The following is a 24293-nucleotide window of genomic DNA, read 5'->3' as shown; positions in this document are numbered from 1 at the left end:
TTCAGATGGAACTATATTATTGTGGATTAGCTTGCTCGATATTGTGAGAAAATTGGCATGCTTCAGATGGAACTATATTATTGTGGATTAGCTTGCTCGATATTGTGAGAAAATTGGCATGCTTCAGATGGAACTATATTATTGTGGATTCGCTCGCTCGATATTGTGAGAAAATTGGCATGTTTCAGATGGAACTATATTATTGTGGATTAGCTTGCTCGATATTGTGAGAAAATTGGCATGCTTCAGATGGAACTATATTATTGTGGATTCGCTCGCTCGATATTGTGAGAAAATTGGCATGCTTCAGATGGAACTATATTATTGTGGATTCGCTCGCTCGATATTGTGAGAAAATTGGCATGTTTCAGATGGAACTATATTATTGTGGATTAGCTTGCTCGATATTGTGAGAAAATTGGCATGCTTCAGATGGAACTATATTATTGTGGATTCGCTCGCTCGATATTGTGAGAAAATTGGCATGCTTCAGATGGAACTATATTATTGTGGATTCGCTTGCTCGATATTGTGAGAAAATTGGCATGCTTCAGATGGAACTATATTATTGTGGATTAGCTTGCTCGATATTGTGAGAAAATTGGCATGCTTCAGATGGAACTATATTATTGTGGATTCGCTTGCTCGATATTGTGAGAAAATTGGCATGCTTCAGATGGAACTATATTATTGTGGATTCGCTTGCTCGATATTGTGAGAAAATTCACCCCTTAACGCCAGATAATCCCAGCAGCCCATCTTGAGGTCCTTGGTTTGTGGAGGCTGTCAATGTAATATCGGACCTTAAGCCACATATTTAGGGTTGGAATATCGACTGCCTGCAAAACTCCAATCGAATAGCCCGATGTGAATGGGACGAAGCTCCAGCAGGGTTACCCCATCATGAACAATTTAAAGTGGTGGTTTATGGTTTCAAGTGGAGATAGACTCACTCACATATGGCACTAATGTCCCATTTGTTACTCCATCTGAAGCGTACTCTGGTTTAATTGGCAAGTTGTAAGTATATCGTATCCAAATCTTCTTAGTTATGCAAGCATTGGATGGTCGGAATCTATGCACGTTGCATGTATTCCAGAGAACCAAAAACATATTGATATTGTGGACACGTGTAAAAGAAATGTCAGGTTGTTGATTATTGGGGACACTGTCGTGTGTACCCTTTATTATCACGACTTTGACGTCACACAATGAATCAATAACAATGTTTGACGTCGAGTGAAACTTTATTCACAGGATTAGCTGGGCACAAATGTTTGTGCAAAGTGCATTTGGACGGTTAAAGGGGCATTTCTATGTATTATTATCAAATAGGATCGATTGTGAGCTTCAGAATGCTAAACTGAGTGGGAAAGAGGGGTGGGGAAGGGGGTGAAGAGACTTGTGTAGAGAAATTGGCGATGCCAACCATGTCATAGGCCCTGAGCCACAATCAGAGTCAAAAGAGACTGAGGGTGCTTCATTACAGAGACTGAGAGATGCATAACCTCATTTTCATCGCCAACACTCATCAATTTGCTTATTAAAGCTTTATTTTCCCCTGAAAATCGGAAATATTCGTTTTTGGTTGCGAAACACTTTGTTCGCCTTTTTATGTTGTTTGTTTGTTTTCGACAAACTTTTATTTCCGTCGATTCTCTCTCTTCTTATCTGTCCTTAAAAGAAAAGAAAAGAAATAAAAACAAAGAAAAATAATAGTAATAATAATAATAATAAAACTTTGTCCTTGTATGTCACATACTGATAACGATAGTCACGGAACAAGTTCTGTCTTATAAACATGATCAGGGGCCAAGGGCCAAATACATGCAGATATTATCGCGATTCTTTGCATTCGTTGACCTTTATAACATGGCTAACTAGACACCACTTTGAAATGCACAAAATAAAATATAAACTGTAATTAAATAGATCTTGTAAAAACCCTACACTGGTGCACTGTGACCACTTGTCTGTTACAATGCACTGTAAGACAACGGGAAGTGGGGTGAGAGTCAAGTGGCGACTATTGTTTGGAAAAAAACGACACTCGTTTACATTGAGTACCAACGTTACCACTTTTTACGGCATAGCCCATCGGGTGAAGCCGTCTAGAACAGTGTTGGTCCGTCTGTATGTATGTCCCCTCAAACGTATACCAATCATAGCTGAGGATATGGTCACATGACAGGGTGATGTGATTACGTCGAATGTAATTACGTCCGATGTCATTACGGCGTACGCGGCTGACTCCCCACACTACGCCATTTTGATTTATATGCCGTTCATGCCGACTATATCGTCGAACCGTCATATATCACAATCGCCATGCTCTACCTTCACGTTTTTCATTCAGTGTGAAACACAAACAAACCGATTGTTAAAATGACCATCAAACATCGAAAGCATAGACGTTACGGCTCATCCAACAATATGGTACGTATTGGCCTTAGGCGTTACGACTCATCTTCGGACCGCTCCGGACAAATTAAGCCCAAGTTTCTTAATACAGTAGTGTATCGTTTCAGTAGTATCGTTTTCGTAATAGTAATAAAAAGAATATAGTAAATATAACCATAACACTTTAATCCCAATGTCGTGAATTGAAGGTTTATGGATTGGAATGATGAGCGGTGTTCGGCACTAATATTAATAACCGAGGAAGTAGGGAATTGGCCTCAGTTTTTTATGGTAATATCATTTTCGAAATAATGATAAGGTAACAATAATATGATAGTAAATCTAATCGTAACACTAATCCCTTCATGGTGACTGAAAAGTTACTGGAGGTTAAAATATATCAGTTTTGTGTCCGTTATGTGATTACGTCTATGATGTCATTACGACGGCTGAGTCCACCGACCAACATTTAAATTTACAAGTACACCCGCTCACTACGGGAGTGGCAAGAAGGGTCATTCCTCTTTGGGGTATATAGATTACAGTCGATCTATGGTCGGGTCTCAAGAACATTGGGTGTGTGTTCATTTACCAAGTTTCTTGTGGAGAGATCGTGACAGAGTGACAGTGGTTTAAGCATTCGAGCAAGCACGCCATTCAAAACCCTTAATGAACGGCTGGCTTGGCAAGCGCTAGCTAGCTGCTTGGTAAATGAGCACACCTCCAACCCTTGTGGGGTACATAGATTACAGTAGATCTTCGCTCAGTTCTGTAAGTAAAACATACCTCACAGATGCCGGGATTCCTCAAAATTTATTTGTTTAATGTTATAAAGAGCATTAACGACTGTTTAAAAAGCTAATCATATGTGTTTGTGGTTTATAATATTGTACAAGCCCGGCTATGCCACTGTTAGACTTTTGGTCTTGTTTTTTTTTTTAAAGACAACCAGTTAATTTTGAAAGCCTTTTTAAATGAAAGGATGCAGTTTGAAAAATCTACATGGTCAAGTGGACAGACCACTGGATTTCACCAAGCTGGATGGCTAACTAATTTGCATTCAGCAGAAGTGAGGTGACACTAGCCTGGTGTTGGCTTAGCGGTTAGGGTGCCGGCTTAGGATCCTAGGATCCTGGGTTCGAATTCTGGTCGATCGCTGATTAACACCAGGGGGTTCACTCAGCCTGTCATCCTTCCGAGGTCAGCAAATTGAGTACCAGTTCACTGGTAATTCCCTGTGTGTCGCAAGAAACGACTAACAGGGTTGGCGGCAGGAAGGGCATCCGGCCATAAAACATCGCTTCAAAAAGGGGTCCACAGTGCCCGAAAAAGGTCAACCCCTGCTCTGCAGGGAAAATGGCCTCTAAAGGTGGTTGGAGAAGTGAGGTGACTAATAAATTCACATCATACAGACCGAGTTGACCAAGTAATCCTCATTTCACCAAGCTGGGTGGACTAACTCGCATTTCACCGACCAGGATGGAATAACCAATTCATGTTTTACCGAGTTAGACTAATTCTCAATTTCACCGTGCTAAGCGGACTAATTCATATTTTACTGAGATATGTGGAGTAACTCGCTTTTAACCACTCAAGATGGATTCACAAATTCACATTCACCGAGTTTGGTGGGTTAACTAACTCACACTTCAACAAGCTCGATGGACTAACAGTCATTTCATCAAGCTGGGTGGACGCATTTCACCATGCCAGGTGGTTTAATTAATTAGCATTTAACAGAACAGGGCAGCCAAACGAATTCACATTTTACCTTGCTATGTAGACCAAGTAATTCACGTTTTATCGAGTTAGACGGACCAACTAATTCACATTTATCAGAACAGGGTGGACTAATTCACATTTTACATAGTTAAATGGACTAACTAATTTGCATTTAAGAGAACGGGGCGGACAAACTATTATTTACAGTTTACCAAGTTAGATGGACTAACTAATTCACATTGATCAGAACAGGGTGGACTAATTCACATTTTGCCTAGTTAGATGGACTAACTCATTCACATTTATCAGAACAGGGTGGACTAATTCACATTTTGCCAAGTTAGATGGACTAACTCATTCACATTTTACCGAGCTATGTAGACTAAGTAATACACGTTTTACCGAGTTAGACGGACCAACTAATTCACATTTATCAGAACAGGGTGGACTAATTCACATTTTACATAGTTAAATGGACTAACTAATTTGCATTTAAGAGAACGGGGCGGACAAACTATTATTTACAGTTTACCAAGTTAGATGGACTAATTCACATTTTACCGAGCTAGGTGGACTGGTGGACTAACTAATTCTCATTTCACCGAGCAAGAGGGGTTAACTAATTCATTGCAAGTAATCCTCCCCTCCCCCACCCCCCCACCCCCCCCCCCCCCCCCAAAAAAAACACAAAATAATTCAATTTTTTTCGGTGATTTGTTTGAGTTCATCGTCATCATCATTGTCATCATAAGACACTAAATGCAAGAAGAAAGCCCCAGCCTGGTCACACCAAATGTCCCTCGTCTTGTCATTGCAATTTACTCATCCCCAGTATATGAGTTGCCTTCCTCGACTCCTGCTACATTAATCTCCATAATGTAACTGCTGTCATTCATCTCGTGTCTGCTCTTCTGCTGATGTATCCCACCACATCCATTTATTAAGTGTGATTGTTTCAAAGATGTCCAATGCCTGTGTTTTGTCTCAAACCGTGGGGTGGGGACCTATGGTCCCCACTTATTTGTCTTATTTACTTAAGACACTTATTTGTCTTCCTGTCTTTACTACTGTTAGTGCGGTTTAACTTTGATAGTCTGAGGAAGATTTGGTTTGGCGGACGGAGTGTTGTTAAAAATCGCAAAAGGTGTTATGATCGAAGTACGAGTTATAATATACAGTGTTCCATTGTAATACCTCTCCTGGGAAAGTGTTGTGACACGGTTATGATAGCTTACGGAACAACTGTCTGACTCGGTGTCACAACACCACGCTTGTGATACAAACAAAATTACTGAAGCATGGAGAGGTACTATTATAAACTGAATAAACATTAACTTATAAATTTACACAAGTTATCATGACATTGTGCTTCAAATATTCTGCAACAATAATGTAGAAAGGTGTTAACAAACAGCTCCTGGGGTCCTGCCGGTCTTCCTGAACACCCTTTCTCTCCCTTCCACTTCCTACCAATGAGTACCTTTAGGAACGCGTATAACTCGATGAAAATGGTTGGAGTGTTCACGGAAAAATTTCGGAAATTATGGAAAGCGCAACCTGAGTTGGATTTCTTGGAATATCTTGATCAGCACTTTGATTCTGACGTCAGTACCATTAATAAAAGCAGTGGTGTGATATATTTGGGGTTCAGGACAGTTCCGCTTGGTTGCGATGTTACAGGGTCTTACCTCATTGGTGACCAACTTCTTGTACCAACAGTTAACTTAACCCTTCCTGTGGACAGACACTCCAGCCCACGACATTTGCTCTGAGATCATTGGTTAAAACAAGACACATATATATATATATATATATATATATATATATATATATATATATATATATATATATATATATATATATATATATATATATATATATATATATATATGTATATATATATATATATATACATATGAAGGAACTGCGCTCCAACGCGAGTCGAAAGAATTGACGCGACCAAAGACGGAATTCGGCCGAGTTGCTTTATTGAAACAAAACAGCTCAGGTATTCTCCCAAGCCCGTTTATCGGGCAGCAATATATATACACATTTATGTCGGGAAGTTTGCCCGGCAAAAGCTATACCGGGCATGCCCGGGTGTCAAGGGCGAGCCTTGGAAAGGCGAGTCTGGACCTGCCCGGGCGTGTTTGGCTGCGGCCTGGCAAGTCGAGGCTGGGCGTGCCCGGGCGCTCTGGGCGAGCCCTGGGAAGGCGATAGCGGGCATGCCCGGACGCTCTGGGCGAGCCCTGGAAAGGCGATAGCGGGCATGCCCGGACGCTCTGGGCGAGCCCTGAAAAGGCGATAGCGGGCATGCCCGGACGCTCTGGGCGAGCCCTGGAAAGGCGAGAGCGGGCATGCCCGGGAAAGACGAGACCGGGCGTGCCCGGGAGGTTCGGGCGTGCCCGGGAACAGTGAGTCCGGGCATGCCCGGGAGAGGCGCGTCTGGCCGTGTTCTGGCCGGTGCAAGGCGATTGTGTGCATCCAGCGGTAACCGCTACACACGCCCCTCCAGAATCGACCTGCACCGGCAGGGTCAATTTAAGGGGGGTCCGGATGACCCGGCCGAAGCGACCCCTGGAGGGTCGTGGGGAGGGGTCCGACGTGGTGGTGGGTGGTCGAGCGGGGGGAACTGTGGACGGGGGGCGGCCTCGCCGCGGAGGAAGGGGCAACCGTGGTGGTCGGTCGACGTCCATGTGCGCCGGTTTGAGGCGGTCCACAGAAATCCGGTCCGGCCGGCCGCCGAAGTCGACGATGAAAGACTTGTCGCCCCGTCGCAGGACCCGGAAGGGCCCGTCGTACGGCGGCCGGAGTGGCCCCCGGTGCGCGTCATGACGCACAAAGACGTACTCCGCTGTGCGAAGCGCCGGGGGGACGTAGGACTGGGGGCCACCGTGGCGGGACGTCGGCACGGGGGCAAATCGTCGGGCGGCCTCCTGGAGGTCCGAGCGCTGGCGAGCGGCGGACCAGGGACTGGTAGCGTCGGGCACGAATTCGCCCGGGATGCGGAGCGGCTGGCCGTAGACGAGCTCGGCGGCGGACGCCTGGAGGTCTTCCTTGGGGGCCGTGCGAAGGCCCAAAAGGACCCACGGCAGCCGGTCGGCCCAACCGTCGTCCTGAAGGCCGGCCATGAGTGCGGCCTTCATGGAGCGGTGAAACCGCTCGCACAACCCGTTGGCTTGGGGGTGGTAGGCCGTGGTGCGGTGCAGCGTGACCCCCAACGAACGGGCGACCGCGCCCCAAAGCTCAGACGTGAACTGTGGGCCGCGGTCGGACGAGATGTCCGCTGGTGCGCCGAAGTGCGCGACCCAGGTGGCGATGAACGCCTGCGCCACGTCGGCGGTGGTGGTGGAGGCGAGGGGCACGGCCTCCGGCCACCTGGTGGTCCTGTCCACCATGGTGAGCAGGTGGGTGAACCCCCGCGAGGGGGGCAGGGGACCCACCAGGTCCACGTGGACGTGGTCGAAACGCCGTTAAGGCACGGCGAAAGGTGCCAGCGGGGCCTGGGTGTGGCGGTGGACCTTGACCCGCTGGCAGGCCGTGCAGGCGTTGGCCCAGTCGCGGATGTTTCGTCGAAGGCCGTGCCAGACGAAACGCGCCGACACCAGTTTCTGAGAAGCTTTCTGGCCCGGGTGAGAAAGGCCGTGGATGGAGGCGAAGATGCGGCGCTGCCAGGAAACGGGCACGATGGGGCGAGGCTGGCCCTGAAAGACGTCGCAGAGCAGGACGGTGCCCGCGAAGGGAATGTCGGCCAGGCGGAGGCCCGTGTCCGCCGCACGGAGTGCCTGCACCGAGGCGTCGGTGGTCTGGTCGGCCGCCATGAGCGCGAAGTCCACACCGAGGTGGACCGCGTTCGCGCTGGCCCGAGAAAGACAGTCGGCCACGGCGTTGTCTTTGCCGGCGACGTGCCGGATGTCCGTGGTGAACTCCGACACGGCGGAGAGGTGGCGCTGCTGGCGGGCCGACCACGGCTCCGTGACCTTAGCCATTGCGTAGACCAACGGCTTGTGGTCGACGAAAGCCGTGAACGGGCGGCCCTCCAGGAGGTGTCGGAAATGGCGAACGGCCAGGAATAGCCCGAGCAGCTCGCGGTCGAACGTGCTGTAGTTTAACTCGTTCGGCCGGAGTTGCCGGCTGAAAAAAGCGAGTGGCTGCCAAACCCCGTCCACCCATTGCTCATGGACGGCGCCCACCGCGTAGTTGGAGGCGTCCGTAGTGAGGGCAATGGGCGCGTTGAGCACCGGGTGAGCCAGCAGCGTTGCGTCGGCGAGGGCCCGTTTGGCGCTGGCGAAGGCCGCGTCCATGGCCGCGGACCAAACAATGTCATGCTTGGCCGGCTTGCCCCGGAGGGCCTCGTAAAGGGGCCGCATGAGCTGAGCAGCGCGGGGCACGAATCGGTGATAAAAATTCACCATGCCGAGGAACTCTTGGAGGGCCTTGATGGAACGGGGACGCGGGAACGTGGTGATGGCCTCGACCTTGGTCGGCAGCGGCACGGCCCCGGTCTTGGTGATGCGGTGGCCCAAAAAGTCAACGGTCGTCGTGCCGAAGTGGCATTTGACCGGGTTGACAATTAAGCCGTGCTCGCTGAGGCGACCGAACAGTGTTCGGAGGTGGAGGAGGTGCTCGGCGCGGGACGTGCTGGCGACGAGGATATCGTCCAGATAGACGAAAAGAAACGGCAGGTCGCGCAGCACGCCGTCCATCAAGCGCTGGAACGCCTGGGCCGCGTTCTTGAGGCCAAACGGCATCCGCAAAAATTCGAACAGGCCGAACGGCGTGATGACGGCCGTCTTCGGGACGTCGGCCGCCCGGACAGGTACCTGGTGGTAGCCCCGTATCAGGTCAATTTTCGAAAAGATGACCCGTCCCGCCAAACGGGCGGAAAAGTCCTGAATATGCGGGATCGGGTACCTGTCGGGGGTGGTAGCGTCGTTGAGACGGCGGTAGTCGCCACACGGGCGCCATCCACCCCCCGGCTTTGGCACGATGTGCAGTGGCGAGGCCCACGCGCTATCGGAGCGCCGCACGATGCCGAGGTGCTCCAACGCGTCGAACTCGGCCTTCGCCACGGCAAGCTTGGCCGGGTCGAGGCGGCGGGCCCTGGGGTAGACCGGCGGGCCCGTAGTGGGTATGTGGTGCTCAATCCCGTGCCGCACCGCGGCGGCCGAAAACGTCGGCCGCGTGAGGGCCGGGAATTCCGCGAGCAGGCGAGCGAACTTGTTCGCTGCCGGGAGGGCGCACGCCAGTTCGGTCGGCGCGGAGCTGCTCATCGTGCACGCCAGGGAGCTGAAGGTCTCGGCGTTGACAAGGCGACGACGTTTGACGTCGACCAGCAGCCCGTGCGCGCAGAGGAAGTCGGCGCCCAGCAAAGCCATGGGGACGCAGGCGGTCACAAAAGTCCATTGAAAACGCTGGCTGCCGAAGCAGAGGGTGACGACGCGTGGGCCGAAAGTGCGTATGGCCGAGCCATTAGCAGCGACCAAAGAGGGGCCGCAAACGGCGTCCCGCCTGTCCTGCTCGGAGGCGGGTATGACGCTCAGTTGGGCACCGGTGTCACACAGGAAACGCCGCCCAGACGCTTTGTCCCGAATAAACAGCAAGTTGCCCGAGTGGCCGGCGCTCATGGCTGGGAATGAACGCCGGCCCGGCCATTTCCCGACCAGCCGAAAGTGCACGGGGGCCGGCACGTCCGAGCCTTGTGTCCGAACCTGGCGTGGTAATAACACCACGCCCGGTCAGGTGGAGGCCCCGGCCGTCGTGTCGGAAGCGGGCGGTGCGGCGTGGCGGCCGCCAGTTGCACCGGCAGTTCGGCCTCCAACCGCGCAGGGCGCTCGGGCGTCGTGGGCGTCGCCTAGGACGGCGGCGGGCTCCAGGTAACCGCGCCGATGTGCTGGCCCGCCGAGGAGATCTTATCGGCTTCCCTGGCGAGGGCGCGGGAATCCGTGATCAACGTGCCAGCCAGGGCGAGGCGTACCGGGTGAGGCAGCTGGCGAAGGAATAGCTCGCGGAACAGAAAATCCGGAGAGTGCTCACCGAGCAACGAGAGCATATAGTCCATGCGCTCTGACGGGCGCGTGTCGCCGAGCTCGGGCAGAGCGAGCAGGCGCCGTGCGCGTGCTGCCGGTGAGAGGGCGAAAGCGTCGAGGAGGAGTGTCTTCAGCGCGTCGTATTTGTCAGCAGCCGGCGGGTGCTCGAGGAGGCTCAAGGCGCGGGCCGCGGTGGCGGAACCGAGCGCCGCCACAACATGGTGGAAGCGGGTGTCGTCCGCGGTGATGCCTCGCAGGGCGAACTGAGAGTCCGCCTGAGCGAACCAAACAGCCGCGTGAGCCTCCCAGAAGGTAGGCAGTTTAAGCGTCACTGCCGTATCCATGTCGGTAGGTCACCAATGAAGGAACTGCGCTCCAACGCGAGTCGAAAGAATTGACGCGACCAAAGACGGAATTCGTCCGAGTTGCTTTATTGAAACAAAACAGCTCAGGTATTCTCCCAAGCCCGTTTATCGGGCAGCAATATATATACACATTTATGTCGGGAAGTTTGCCCGGCAAAAGCTATACCGGGCATGCCCGGGTGTCAAGGGCGAGCCTTGGAAAGGCGAGTCTGGACCTGCCCGGGCGTGTTTGGCTGCGGCCTGGCAAGTCGAGGCTGGGCGTGCCCGGGCGCTCTGGGCGAGCCCTGGAAAGGCGATAGCGGGCATGCCCGGACGCTCTGGGCGAGCCCTGGAAAGGCGATAGCGGGCATGCCCAGACGCTCTGGGCGAGCCCTGAAAAGGCGATAGCGGGCATGCCCGGACGCTCTGGGCGAGCCCGGGAAAGACGAGACCGGGCGTGCCCGGGAGGTTTGGGCGTGCCCGGGAACAGTGAGTCCGGGCATGCCCGGGAGAGGCGCGTCTGGCCGTGTTCTGGCCGGTGCAAGGCGATTGTGTGCATCCAGCGGTAACCGCTACACATATATATATATATATATATATATACAGTGGAACCTTGACTTACGAGTGCCCCCAACTTACGAGTTTTTCGAGATACGAGCCGTCGCTCGGGCGGTTTATTGCTTTGAGATGCGAGCCGAGATCTGAGTTACGAGCTTTCGCCACCCGGTCACGTGGTTATCTTGCCGTGCAAGTACAGTATCTCTGCCGTATAGCGCTGCATTTTTGTTTTCGCATGTTGGTTATTTTGAGTTTACGCCACCAGGTGGGTTCTGGTCACATGGTTATCTTGCCGTGCAAGTACAGTATCTCTGTCGTATAGCGCTGCATTTTTGTTTTCGCATGTTGGTTATTTTGAGTTTACGCCACCAGGTGGGTTCTGGTCACGTGGTTATCTTGCCGTGCAAGTACAGTATCTCTGTCGTATAGCGCTGCATTTTTGTTTTCGCATGTTGGTTATTTTGAGTTTACGCCACCAGGTGGGTTCTGGTCACGTGGTTATCTTGCCGTGCAAGTACAGTATCCCTGCCGTATAGCGCTGCATTTTTGTTTTCGCATGTTGGTTATTTTGAGTTTACGCCACCAGGTGGGTTCTGGTCACGTGGTTATCTTGCCGTGCAAGTACAGTATCTCTGCCGTATAGCGCTGCATTTTTGTTTTCGCATTTTGGTTATTTTGGAAAATTTCATGTTCATGTCGAACATTTCATGTTCATGTTCATGTTCATGTTTTCATGTTCATGCCATGCCAGGCCACAACTTGTTCAGAGTGCCGGCGATAGCTCGCCTTCTCTTTGTGGAAAACACGGTGAGATCCTTAACATCCAACAACTAATGGGACGCAAACGGGGCGCCCAGTTTAGCGGTACACACATTGATGAATCACCCTGCCTGTGATTCACCCATGACAGGTTATAGCTGGGTCGGGATTCAAACCCAGGCTGGACAGTTTAGACTTTAGAGTCAAGTGTGCGTACCTCCAGTCCAGGCCATCCTGCCAACTTGTATGCTGCATACAGGTGAAATATAAAGCGCGAGATATTTTTATATATACTGTATATTTAAAAAAATATTGGTGTGGTTTTTGGCGGGCTGGAACGGATTAATAGCATTTCAATGCATTTTAATGGGGAAATTTGATTTGAGATTTTTGAATTACGTGGTGGTGAGGTGGTTTGAATTACATGGGGGTGAGGTGGTTTGAATTACGTGGTGGTGAGGTGGTTTGATTTACGTGGTGGTGAGGCATTTTGAATTACGTGGTGGTGAGGTGTTCTGAATTACGTGGTGGTGAGGTGTTTTTAATTACGTGGTGGTGAGGTGACTAGAATTACATGGTGGTGAGGTGTAATCGTCCCAAACTTCCAGTCTGCACCTACCCATCCCGTATGTGTGTACTGAGGGCTTCTTTTTTGAATTTTTTTTTCAAACTAAATTGCTTATAAAAATGTAATATCACAAAACTACAAATAAATTTGTGCAAAATAATTGTTTGTATTATGATTGGTGTAAATCATGACAACACAGCAACTCAGGTGCAGTCATTATCCTCAGGTAAAAGAAGCTGTTCCTCTGTAACAACGCTCGCCTCACCAAGCTAGTATATATATATATATATTTAGATTTGTATGTATATATGTAGTGCCTGTATAGAAAGTCTACACCCCCCCTTTCAAAAATTTTCACCTTTTGTTGCCTTATAGCCTGGAATTAAATTGCATGAAATCAGACTTTTTCCACCTTTATCTACGTATCGTAACCCACAACTTCAAGTGAAAAACAAATTCGACAAATTTCAGAAAATTAATTAAAATACAAAACTAGAATATCTTGGATGGATCAGTGTCCACCCCCCTGAGTTAATACTTGGTGGAAGCACCTTTGATAGCAATTACAGCCGTGAGTCTGTTGGGATAGGTCTCTACCAACTTTGCACACCTTGATTGAGCAATATTTGCCCATTCTTCTGCACAAAACTGTTCAAGTTCAGTCAAGTTGAGTGGGGAGCGTTGATGAACAACAATCTTCAAGTCGTCCCACAGATTTTTGATTGGATTTAGATCAGGACTCCAACTGCGCCACTCAAGGACATTTATCTTTTTGTTCCTTAGCCACTCAAGTGTAGCTTTGACTGTGTGCTTCGGGTCGTTGTCATGCTGAAAGGTGAACTTCCGTCCCAATTTCAGCTTTCTGGCAGAGGGCAGCAGATTTTCCTCTTGGATTTTTCTGTATTTTGTTCCATCCATTTTCCCTTCTATCCCGACAAGTGCCCCAGTCCCTGCTGAGAAACATCCCCATAACATGATGCTGCCCCCACCATGCTTCACAATAGGGATAGTGTTTTTTGGGTGATGTGTGTTTTGGGTTTGCGCCAAACGTAATGTTTTGCATTTTGGCCGAAAGGTTCCATCTTAGTTTCGTCAGACCTCAACATTTTTTGCCACATGACTTCAGAATCTCTGGAGTGGTTTTTTTGTATACCTCAAACAGGACTCAAGGTGGGATTTTTTGAGTAATGGCTCATTTCTTGCCACCCTACCGTACAGGCCACACTTGTGAAGTGCTTGGGATATTGTTTTCACATGCACACAGTGACCAGTCTTTGCCATAAAGGCCTGTTGCTCTTTTAAAGTTGCCATTGGCCTCTTGGTGGCCTCTCTCATCATTTTCCTCCTTGCTTGGTCATCCAGTTTGGAGGGATGGCCTGATCGAGGCAGCGTCTTGGTGGTACTATATGCATATGCATGTATATATATACCTATATATACCTATATATATATATATATATATATATATATATATATATATATATATATACATACACATACACTACATGACCAAAAGTATGCAGACACCCCTTCTAATGAGTGGAGTCGGCTGTTTCAACCACACCCATTGCTGACAGGTATATATAATCAAGCACACAGCCATGCAATCTCCATAGACAAACATTGGCAGTAGAAAGGGCTGTACTGAAGAGCTCAGTGACTTTAAACGTGCACCTTCATAGGATGTCACCTTTCCAACAAGTCAGCTCATCAAATTTCTGCCCTGCTATAGCTGCCCCGGTCAACTGTAAGTGCTGTTATTGTGAAGTGGAAACGTCTAGAAGCAACAACAGCTCAGCTGCGAAGTGGTAGGCCACACAAGCTCACAGAACGGGACCGCCGAGTGCTGAAGCGTGCTGCGCATAAAGATCGTCTGTCCTCGGATGCAGCACTTACTACCAAGTTCCAAACTGCGTCTGGAAGCAACATCAGCACAACTGTTTGTCGGGAGATTAATGAAATGGGTTTTCATGGCCGAGCAGCCACGCGTAAGCCTGAGATCACCATGCGCAATGCCAAGCCTCGGCTGGAGTAGTGTAAAGCTCGCCGCCATTGGACTCTGGAGCAGTGGAAAAGCGTTCTCTGAAGTAATGAATCACGCTTCACCATCTGGCAGTCCGACGGACGAATCTGGGTTTGGCGAATGCCAGGAGAACACTATCTGCCCGAATGCATAGTGCCAACTGTAACGTTTGGTGGAGGAGGAATAATGGTCTGGGGCTGTTTTTCATTGTTCGGGCTGGGCCCTTTAGTTCCAGTGCAGGGAAATCTTAACGCTACAGCACACAATGACATTCTAGACGATTTTGTGCTTCCAACTTTGTGGCAACAGTTTGGGGAAGGCCCTTTCCTGTTTTTGTGACCTGCGTGATCACATGCGACAACATATCCCAAGCACTCCACAAGTCTGGCCTGTACGGTAGGGTGGCAAGAAGGAAGCAATTACTCAAAAAAAGTCTACCTCGAGTCTAAAGGATCTCAGTTTAAAGGGTCGAAAGGTATATTCCAACAATACGTAATTAATAGACGTACATAATTAATAGACAGTATGCAACTGGCGTTCAACGAGTATCTAATTAATAGACACAATCACAGCTTCACGGCTTTACTGGGGTCTTTGGGGTCTTTTGTATCTTTTGGGTCTTCAGGTTATTTTGGGTCCTCTGGGTCTTTTGAGTATTTAAGGGTCTTTGAGGTTTTCTGGGTCTTGGTGGTCTGAAGGGTCTTCAAAGGTCTAAGGGATCTCAGCAGTTTAAAGGGTCGAAAGGTATATTCCAACAATACATAATTAATAGACGTACATAATTAATAGACAGGATGCAACCAGTGTTCAAACAGTATCTTACTATAATTCACCAATTGTCCGTCTGTCCGTTCGTTCGTTCGTTTGAAGGTATCGCAAAAACGGCTGAACCCAACACAACGATATTTTGGGTGGGTAATCCTGGGATCTCCTGGAGTAAAATAGGCTATATTGTTTTTCTAATTTCAGCTTTGGCCTCCAGCATTTTCAGGTTTGGACTCCCGCATAACGTTATTTTCCCGGGTGCCGCACAAACCTCTGCACCGATCGCTGCACAGCTGCACCGATTGGACTCGGTGACCTCGGACAAAGACCTTTTATAAGGACATGGGTTGAATCCCTGCTTGAGAGAATGCCAACCCCGTCCCCGCCACCACCGAGGCACTCGGAAACATGGTGGTGGGATGATGAAGTTGGAAAGAGGATTGACGAGAAGAGGAAGAAGTTCAAAGAGTGGCAGAATGCGAAGGGTACGGGAGCAGAAAAAGCAGAGCATGGAAGTTATAAGGCAGCCAAGAAGGCTGCAAAGAAAGAGGTAGCAAAGGCGCAGGAGGCATGTAGGAAAATGTTCGGAGAACGCTTGGATTCGGAAGAGGGTCAGAGAGCGGTATTCAGGATTGCAAAGCAGATAGGGAAAGAGAGGTGTGATGTGATGGGGGTGAGTTGCTTGAAGGATGAAATGGGACAAATCGTTGTGGACCCAGATGGAATTAAAGGAAGATGGAAAAGATATATGGAAATGCTGTTGAATACAGAGAATGAATGGGATGGCAACATAGAGAGTACCCCAGTTTTAGGACCGGCAGAGAAGATAACTGAGAAGGAAGTTGAGGAAGCGATAAAAGCAATGAAGAGTAGAAAGGCGGGAGGGCCGACAGGAGTTGTGGGAGATATGTTGAAGGCAGAAGGAAGTTGGGGTGTGAAGAGAATGACAGAGATCTGTAATCTGGTGGTAAAAGAAGGCCGCATTCCAGTGAATTGGAAACTGAGTACCCTCGTCCCTCCATACAAGGGGAAAGGTGACCCTCTGGAGTGTGGCTCGTACCGAGTGATAAAGTTATTGGAGCATGGAAAGAAGGTATTGGAAAGGGTGTTGTAGAGGAGGATAAGGAAGAAGGTGAAGATCGACGAAATGCAGTTTGGATTTATGCCAGAAAGAGGAACGACAGACGCGCTCTTTATTGTGAGGCAGTTGCAGGAGAAGTACATGGAGAAAAGGAAGAAAATGTTTCTTAGGTTTGTTGATCTGGAGAAAGCATTCGATAGGGTTCCACGCGAAGTTTTGACATGGGCATTGAGGAAGTTAGGAGTGGAGGAATGGTTGATCAGAGTAGTGATGGCAATGTACAAAAGAGCGCGCACAGCTGTAAGGACGAAGGACGGGAACAGTGGTGAGTTTGAGGTGAAGGTGAGAGTGCATCAGGGGTCGGTACTAAGTCCACTACTATTTGTAGCTGTGATGGAGGTGCTGGCTCGGAACGTAAAGGAGGGTTTACCGTGGGAGTTGTTGTATGCAGATGATCTGGTGTTGATTGCAGAAAGTATGGATGGACTGTAGGAAAAGATGAACAAGTGGAAGGAATGTATGGAGAAAAAAGGTCTGAAGGTGAATATCGGAAAGACAAAGGTGATGGCAAGTGGTAAAGCATGTGGTGAGGTGGAAAGAACTGGGAAGTGGCCATGTGCTGTGTGCAGGAAGGGTGTCGGAGTGAACTCCATTCAATGTACAATGTGCGCTGAGTGGGTTCATCAAAAATGTAGTGGTCTGAGATGGTCATTAACCAGTGTGGCAGCTACATTCAAATGTAAGGTGTGCACAGAGGGAGCTGCAGATGGAGGAAATGTTGAGTTGGATCTTGGAGACCGCGTGAAGCTGGAAGGCGTGAAAACATTTTGCTACCTCGGAGACATGCTGAATGGAGAAGGTGGATCAGACTCGGCAACGGTTGCGAGAGTGAGATGTGCATGGAAGAAGTTTCGGGAACTGAGTGGCGTGCTGATGAAGAGGGGAGTGTCGTTGAAGCTGAAGGGAAAGGTGTATGCTGCATGTGTGAGAAGTGTTATGATTTATGGGAGCGAGACATGGGTAATGAACGTAGAGCAGCAACGAAGGCTGGAAAGGGTGGAAATGCGAATGGTTCGGTGGATGTGCGGAGTATCGTTGAGAGAGAGGAAGACAAATGATGAATTGCGAAAGATGATGGGAATAGAGCCTGTGATTGATGCTGTGAAGAGGAACAGGTTGAGATGGTCTGGTCATGTGTTGAGGAAGGATGAAAGTGACTGGATGAGAAGAGTGATGGAAATTAATGTTGAAAGAAGTAGAGAACGGGGAAGACCGAGAAAGACTTGGCTAAAGATGGTGGAAGAAGAAATCCGGGCAAGGGGGTTAACAAAGAGAGATGCAGAAAATAGGGCAAAATGGAGTAGATTGTCATGGGGACCGCAAGGCTAACCCCCGCTCTTGCAGGGAAAATGGCCTTAAAATGCATGTTGTTGTTATTGTTGTTGTTGTTGTTGTATATAAACATCATTAAAAGTAAATAATGACCTCGGCCAAAGTTCAAACGACGTGAGTTTAATCTCGACATGAGAGAATTCCACATACCTATTTGGGCGGTGTATACGCTAACAGATCGCTGTCTCCATCGATCTTGCCAAGGCCGTAACTCCTATCGGCTCAAAATCCTTTTAGCTGTTGACTTGGTAGTTTTTACAATGAAGGAAACATTAACAATGTTGTTAAAAGTTTATTTTGTGATTAATGTGTGATTGGAGTTATGTTATTTGGAATGAAAAAAGATATATTTGGAATGACGACATGCCGTGATGGTTTCTACTTTCTAAACGTGAACTTCGCAGATCGCCATATGCAGATTCTCCACGGACCCACGATCGATGTTTCTATACGTGACCATACCCGTTTGTTTTTGAACGGGTACATTTTTCATGGAAATCCTTCACGAACTTGCTGTCCATGTCTGACGTGCGACTGAGGGTGCTACAGGAATGTGGAATTTATTGGTTTCATGCTTTCGCATTCGCCGTATCTGCATTGCCTGTTTGCTTCTGGCCTCCCACCCATGCGTAGCACGCGTATCTCACTAGTATAATTAATAGACACATAAACACAGCTTCAAGGCTTTACTGGGGTCTTTGGGGTATTTTGTGTCTTTGGGATTTTCCTGTTATTTTGGGTCCTTTGGGTCTTTTGGATCTTTAAGGGTCTTCAGGGTTTTCAGGGTATTTTGTGTCTTTCTTTGTTATACATCCAAACATATTTCTGAGAGTATTGGCATGAGCATCCATATTTCCACTCAGTTCCCAAGTATCAAAAAATTATAAAAACCAATGATCATTCATTTATATAAATAGAGCATGTTGGCATCGAGTACACAAAATGCCAATCAGTGTGGCTCCAATCTCATCACTCTGCAAACGTCGGCGTGTAAAAGGGATGTAAATTTCGCAATCGGAACTGCAAGGGTTTAACTGATCATCCGGTCTTGCAAGACGATGAATCAGGACCATCGAGATTGTGGCAAGCACACTACAAGGCTGGGAGGCTATTTGCTCTATCCTCCACCTGTATATATTCAGGTTTGGAATAATGTTGGCAACGGTCTCTTGGTGAGTCTTCAAGAGAAACACCATTCATGTCAAGTTCAGAATTTTCTGGATTTTCATATTCCATCGGATCTGCTTGCACCAAGCTTAATACCGAGATCTGGAGCTGCGGTGACAAGTCCCAGTTAACATTGCCAGGTCATGTGACAAGCAATCTCATGAACTTGTGGCTCGAAGCAGAGAATCATTACCCTCGCCAGAGGAGAGGTTAGTGCATTTGAGCCCGTTTGTCTATTTGTTTGTCCGCACAGAATAAATATGATTTTCTCTGCAACCATCCGATTGACAGGAAATTTTCACCGTAGGTGCACCTCCTCCTGCATAATTTTTTTTAATGATAATTATGACGTCATGGAACACGTGGTACGGGCGCAATCTTGGAAAAACCGAAAAACTTTGCACCTCTATATCTCCAAAAGCGCTGTATAGAAAAAATGAGACATGGCTCATTATAAAGAACTCAAACTTCATCCGATCAAGATGAAATTTGTTGAGCGTCATCTATGGATAAATTGGTGGAAAATAATAACGATGACGTCATCGGTCACGTGGTTCGGCCGCCATATTTGTTTTAACACAAAAGCCTAAAAACCCCTAAAAACACATCTGGGTGCGGGTCTGCAATCTGATTGCTCTTTCTGGCATATTTATCTGTGTTTGTGTGTTGTCAACCTCTCGGGCACCTTTTTGAAGACTCTGTATGCGACTGCATAACATAATACACCCTTTGCTCTACATTGCTGCAAAAAATCCCAAAACTCTTCAAAAATCCTTTAATCAATGCATGAGTGCAATGCATTCACCAACAAGCTTTTGGGGTAGCACAATACAATACATACCACAGGTGGTTATGAGTTCTCCACTAGAGTTGTATTTTCTGGGCTCAAATAACAATGGGGTCGGTATGAACGAAAACAAATTCCAGGAATGCTGGCAGGGGCCGCAGCATTCGGAGCACGTTGCTCTTGGGATGGGGATGTAGTAATGTTGGCGCTCAGATGTGGGTCCAGCCTACATTTAGTATGCGGATGTTTAAAACACGACAGTATCTGTCACAACCAGGAAGCCATTATATAATGTTCTTTGGAAAAGGTTTCCAGCTTTGGGGTCTCTGTGGTAATTTGCAGTGATGTGAGTGAAGCCCGGAGGTCTGGAGCCTGAGACCTACCCACACAGCACCCGGCCGAAGTGAGATAAAAAGAGCGAAAGGTGTTCATCGAACGTGACTTGTATGAACACGATGCAGTGTGAGAGGTGCATCCCCTGCCTGACAACATTGGCGCGGATTTCAAAGAGGAAGCGAATGGGATTGCTTTAGTGACGAGCAGTTTGCACACAAGGTGACAACAGCGGTGCTGCCGATAGGCACGTGATCACTGAAGACATGACCCTGACCCACCCTTTAAATAGCACACAATGTAGTGCGCAATACACGACATCACACGAGTTCGTGAACGAGGATTTGGGAATGTACAGAAAGTACCTCGGAATGTGCACAGAATAGCAGAAACCTTTAAGGAGTGCTGAGTTGAAAACAAAAAAGGTGTCAGCCCTGCAGATATTACAGGTGTGAATGATGAAGGCCTTGTTGCCACAGAAGTGAGATGTATGAGAGGGGTGGAAAGAGGGGGGCGGAGGGGGGTTGCAATGCTCAAGTATTGCACAAAGGGTCTTCATTCGCTGTTAATAATTATGATGTTCGAAGTGCTGACCCAAAATCACGAACTTTAATTTGAGTCCTGACCTTACTTCGCAATTATGATTTAAAGCGTGAGGTTAATAAGCTTTAATAGCGGTTTGCGCTTGATGCCATTGTGAACCGAGTGGACAAATGTCGGGCAAGATACCCAGAGTGGGTTAGCCTTAAAAGGATAAACCGCAGGCAAAGCAATCTGAGGCTAAAAGCTCATTGCCTGCAAAGTCCCCTGGATATGAACTGAAATAACACATGGGTTTCTTGTTGCATATTTTTACAGGAATAAAACAATGTATGTTTGCCCCGGTTCTGCTGAAAATCCGGGCTGACCTTCTCGTAAGATGCAGTTCACCATGGGATTCTATTTCACCGAAGATCCCCATCACCAAGGTCCACGGATTGGGTGATGTGCGTCCCTGAGCCTCGATAGATAAGATAAATCAACATTAAAATCGATATCAATTTATACGTTTGAACGCAATTCTGCGAAATTAAAGGAAACACTATGTTTTCCTTTCTCGATTCTCACCATTTGTTGAGCTTCGTTGGGCAGAAACAGCTGTTATAGCAGACGAGGGTCTGTAAATGATCAAACCAACGATCAACTTTCGAACTTGGCTGATGTATAGAGCCAAAGGTGCACTTCTTTTGCAAAAGATGGTGTGGGAACGTTTAACATTGCAGTGAGTATGCAGTGAGGATAGCCGGCTAAACGCTCCATGCACAGGACAGCATGCATGCTCCGTGATGCAGCGCCCCCTCTCCCACGCAGCAGTTTAATTTTGATCCAACTACTCGGTAGATTTGAACCCAGACCCCGGAAATAGAAAATGAATAAACAAAGAAATGTAAGGTGCTGGGGATTGATAAGAATAATGAAAATAGAGATTATATGATGCAAGGGGAAATCTTGGAGCATCTCACATGGGAGAAGGATCTGGGGGGTGATAATAGATACGGGCTGGGGTAGATCGGGGGAGGGCACAAGGTAAGCACATGGCACAGTACCAGGTAGCTAGAGGTAAAGGTAACAGTGTTTTAGGTTGTAGTCGGAGAGGGTTAAATGATAAATCAAAGGCGGTAGTTTTAACACACTGCAGGAATTTATTGAGGCCTCGTTTGGAATATTGTGTTCAGTTTTGGTCACCACATCTGCGGAAGGACAAATAACAAATAGAGAGGGTTCAGCGCAGCGTTATATGGTACTAGATTGATTCGGGACCTAGCTAGACTTATCATTGTTGAGGGACTGAAGGAAACAGGGCTTTATACATCAGAAAGGGGGTGATTACGAGGGGATATGATGGAGATGTTTAAGACAATGAAGGGTTTGGACAAGATAGGGGCAGTGGAGTTTTTAAGCACAGTAAACAGTGATAGGTCCAGTACAGAAGATGAGAGTTGTAACACCCATAAGGTAGGGGTCTCACATCCAGAAAGTAGTTAATGCATGGATTGGTGTCTATGGAAAGGCAGTGGCAGCACAAACAGTAGATGGGTTCAAATTTGAATTAAATAGATACCAATATATATTGCATATAGAGGAGTACAGGGATGTTGGTTGGACTTGTAGGTAGTTTCCGTGTGGGTGGTTGGTGGTGTACATGTGTAGTGATTGTGAGAGGGTCTCGACAAAAGGTTGAATTTGGGATTGGTGTTTGTCCATTCCTCACCATACAATCGCCTTTGTGCACCCCTCCACCCAATCTTTTGTAGTAATAATAAATAAATAAAAATTAGTTTGAATACGAAGGGTTTGCACAAGTTTTAATATGAAGGGATAATATATAGATATATATAAATAATATATATATATATATATATATATATATATGTATATATATATAAATATATATATATATATCAAATATACAGTATATATATGTATAAATAAATAAACATATACACATATATACATATAAAAATATATACAAATAAATATATATACACAGGTATTAAAAAACATCGGGATTGAAGTACTACTACCACCCTGTCCCCATTTCCCCAGGGAAATTAAGTCTTGTAGCCGGAGCGAGATTTATTTAATCTTTAAGGTGTTGGTGAGGCATAGGCATGATGGGTCGAATGGCCTCTTCCGGCGTCAAAGTTCCTTGTTGAGTAGTGAAGGTAAGAATTAACAAATATCTAAAATGAAAATACGAAATAAGTTTGTGTTCACTTTAACTGCCCGTCTGACTTGATGTTTGCATCAAGTTCCGTGCGTCCATTACTATTACTATTTACATGATCATCCGAGAGATTCATACCTGTGCGTATCCTCAAAGCGACCCCACGGTGTTGGAACCATACAGTAACCTGGCGTCCCTTCTCGGCCATGGAGCAGCGGCGGAGGGAGCCACGGCTCAGCTATTCCCATTGGGGGTCCGGTAAGGGTCTCAGCAATGGGGGGAGACCCCATCAACGTCTGTGGGTGGTACTGTCCAGGATGCATCACCGGCAGAACTTCGGGAACCGCTTCGCTCTTACAGCGCCGCACGCCCGGCGGTGGGCTCAGCACCTGCGGAGATCCCAGGCTGGGTCCAGCCTCGCTCAGGTCCAACAGTTCTGAGAACCTCCATGAATGGTGAGCGCTGGCTTGCTCGCTCGGGTGCTCCATCTTCATGACTCCCGGCGTGCTGAGATGTAACAAGCCACCCGAAGCAGAGGAACCTTGGTCTGTGGAACTCTGCGCGGGAAGCGCCTCTCCCGGCAGATAACCTCCCTCACCGGGAACGGCCCGAACCCCCTGAACTGAAGGTAACTCGTCCAAAGCGAAGTCGAACTCGACTCCCGTGCGTTCCGCAGGCAGGTACGCGCCGTGAGGGTCGCTGGAGATACCGGCACTCATCACAGCGGCGTCCATCAAAGGTCGTTCAAGACTGTTTGATAAAATGTCGTCCACAACATTTCCTTCAGCGAGTGCTGACTCGACGGCCCCCATGACCGCGGCGCTGAGCGACGAGGAGCCCTCACCTTGCGATGTCCCACTCATGGCACACACACGCGGGCCTCATCGACCGCACGCGCACTCTCGTCGGACGAGCTCGAGAACGCGTGGCTGCAACAGGAGGGGCGAAGCTGGGAGGGACAGGGAACGAGGGACCTTGGCAAGCCCGACCGTTGGAGAGGCTTTGAGAGCAGCTGGGAGGGAGAGAGGATTTAGGGATGGCACCTCCCCGAAGGCAAGCCCGCTCCACAAAACGGTCTCGTGAAGCAAACAAAAATAAACAACCAACTCGATTACACTCGCGTGATTCTTCCGGGAACGCAACTTGCGTCCGTGACATCATTAGGATGAATGACGTCACGTTTGAGCGACTCGGGTTTCAGATGTTCATCTTTCATTGTTTGTGGATCTATGATAAGTGGAGCCGTTTGGTCCCAGTACGATTATTGGAATGACATTTTATCAACAGGCTACGTTTACTTTTGCAAGCAAGTCAGACAGGTTGGTGGGCAGGGGGCAGGCACACTTACCTGTCTGGTATGGGATCCATTCCTGACCCGACTATAAACAGTACAAAGTGCACCATCCGCTCTTCGATGGACGTCAAGCCGGGTGTCTTGTCTGCTAGCATTAGTTGGTGGACGACAACGAGCCGTTGCGTCTGTCACGAACACTAGGTGAGTTATCTCCAGCACCCTGAACAAATAAATTCCAACCCAAATCTCCGTCAGTGAGACCTGGCCAGCTGGTTCGTGAAACACCTGAGTCAAAAACATTTCCCTGACGACCTAAGAAGGTGGGAATAATTTGGCAGTTAATGTAGTAATAGTGGTAGTAATA

General features: G+C 48.0%; 1 protein-coding gene across 1 annotated transcript in view; it reads right to left on the bottom strand.

The window, feature by feature from the left end:
• LOC137437679 (progesterone receptor) overlaps window positions 1-23571 on the bottom strand; it is a 378860-nt gene extending 355289 nt beyond the window's left edge. Inside the window, exon 1 of the mRNA XM_068132179.2 lies at window positions 22774-23571. Within this exon, the coding sequence (XP_067988280.2) occupies window positions 22774-23498 (725 nt within the window). The 5' untranslated portion in view covers window positions 23499-23571. The remainder of the gene's footprint in view (window positions 1-22773) is intronic.
• Window positions 23572-24293: the final 722 nt, after the last annotated feature.

The sequence above is a fragment of the Myxine glutinosa genome, chromosome 12 (assembly GCF_964187855.1).
Source record: "Myxine glutinosa chromosome 12, kmMyxGlut1.1, whole genome shotgun sequence".
In the NCBI taxonomy this organism is placed as follows: domain Eukaryota; kingdom Metazoa; phylum Chordata; class Myxini; order Myxiniformes; family Myxinidae; genus Myxine; species Myxine glutinosa.
Note: the sequence above shows the minus strand (reverse complement) of the source record. Positions and strands in the feature narration are given on the sequence as shown.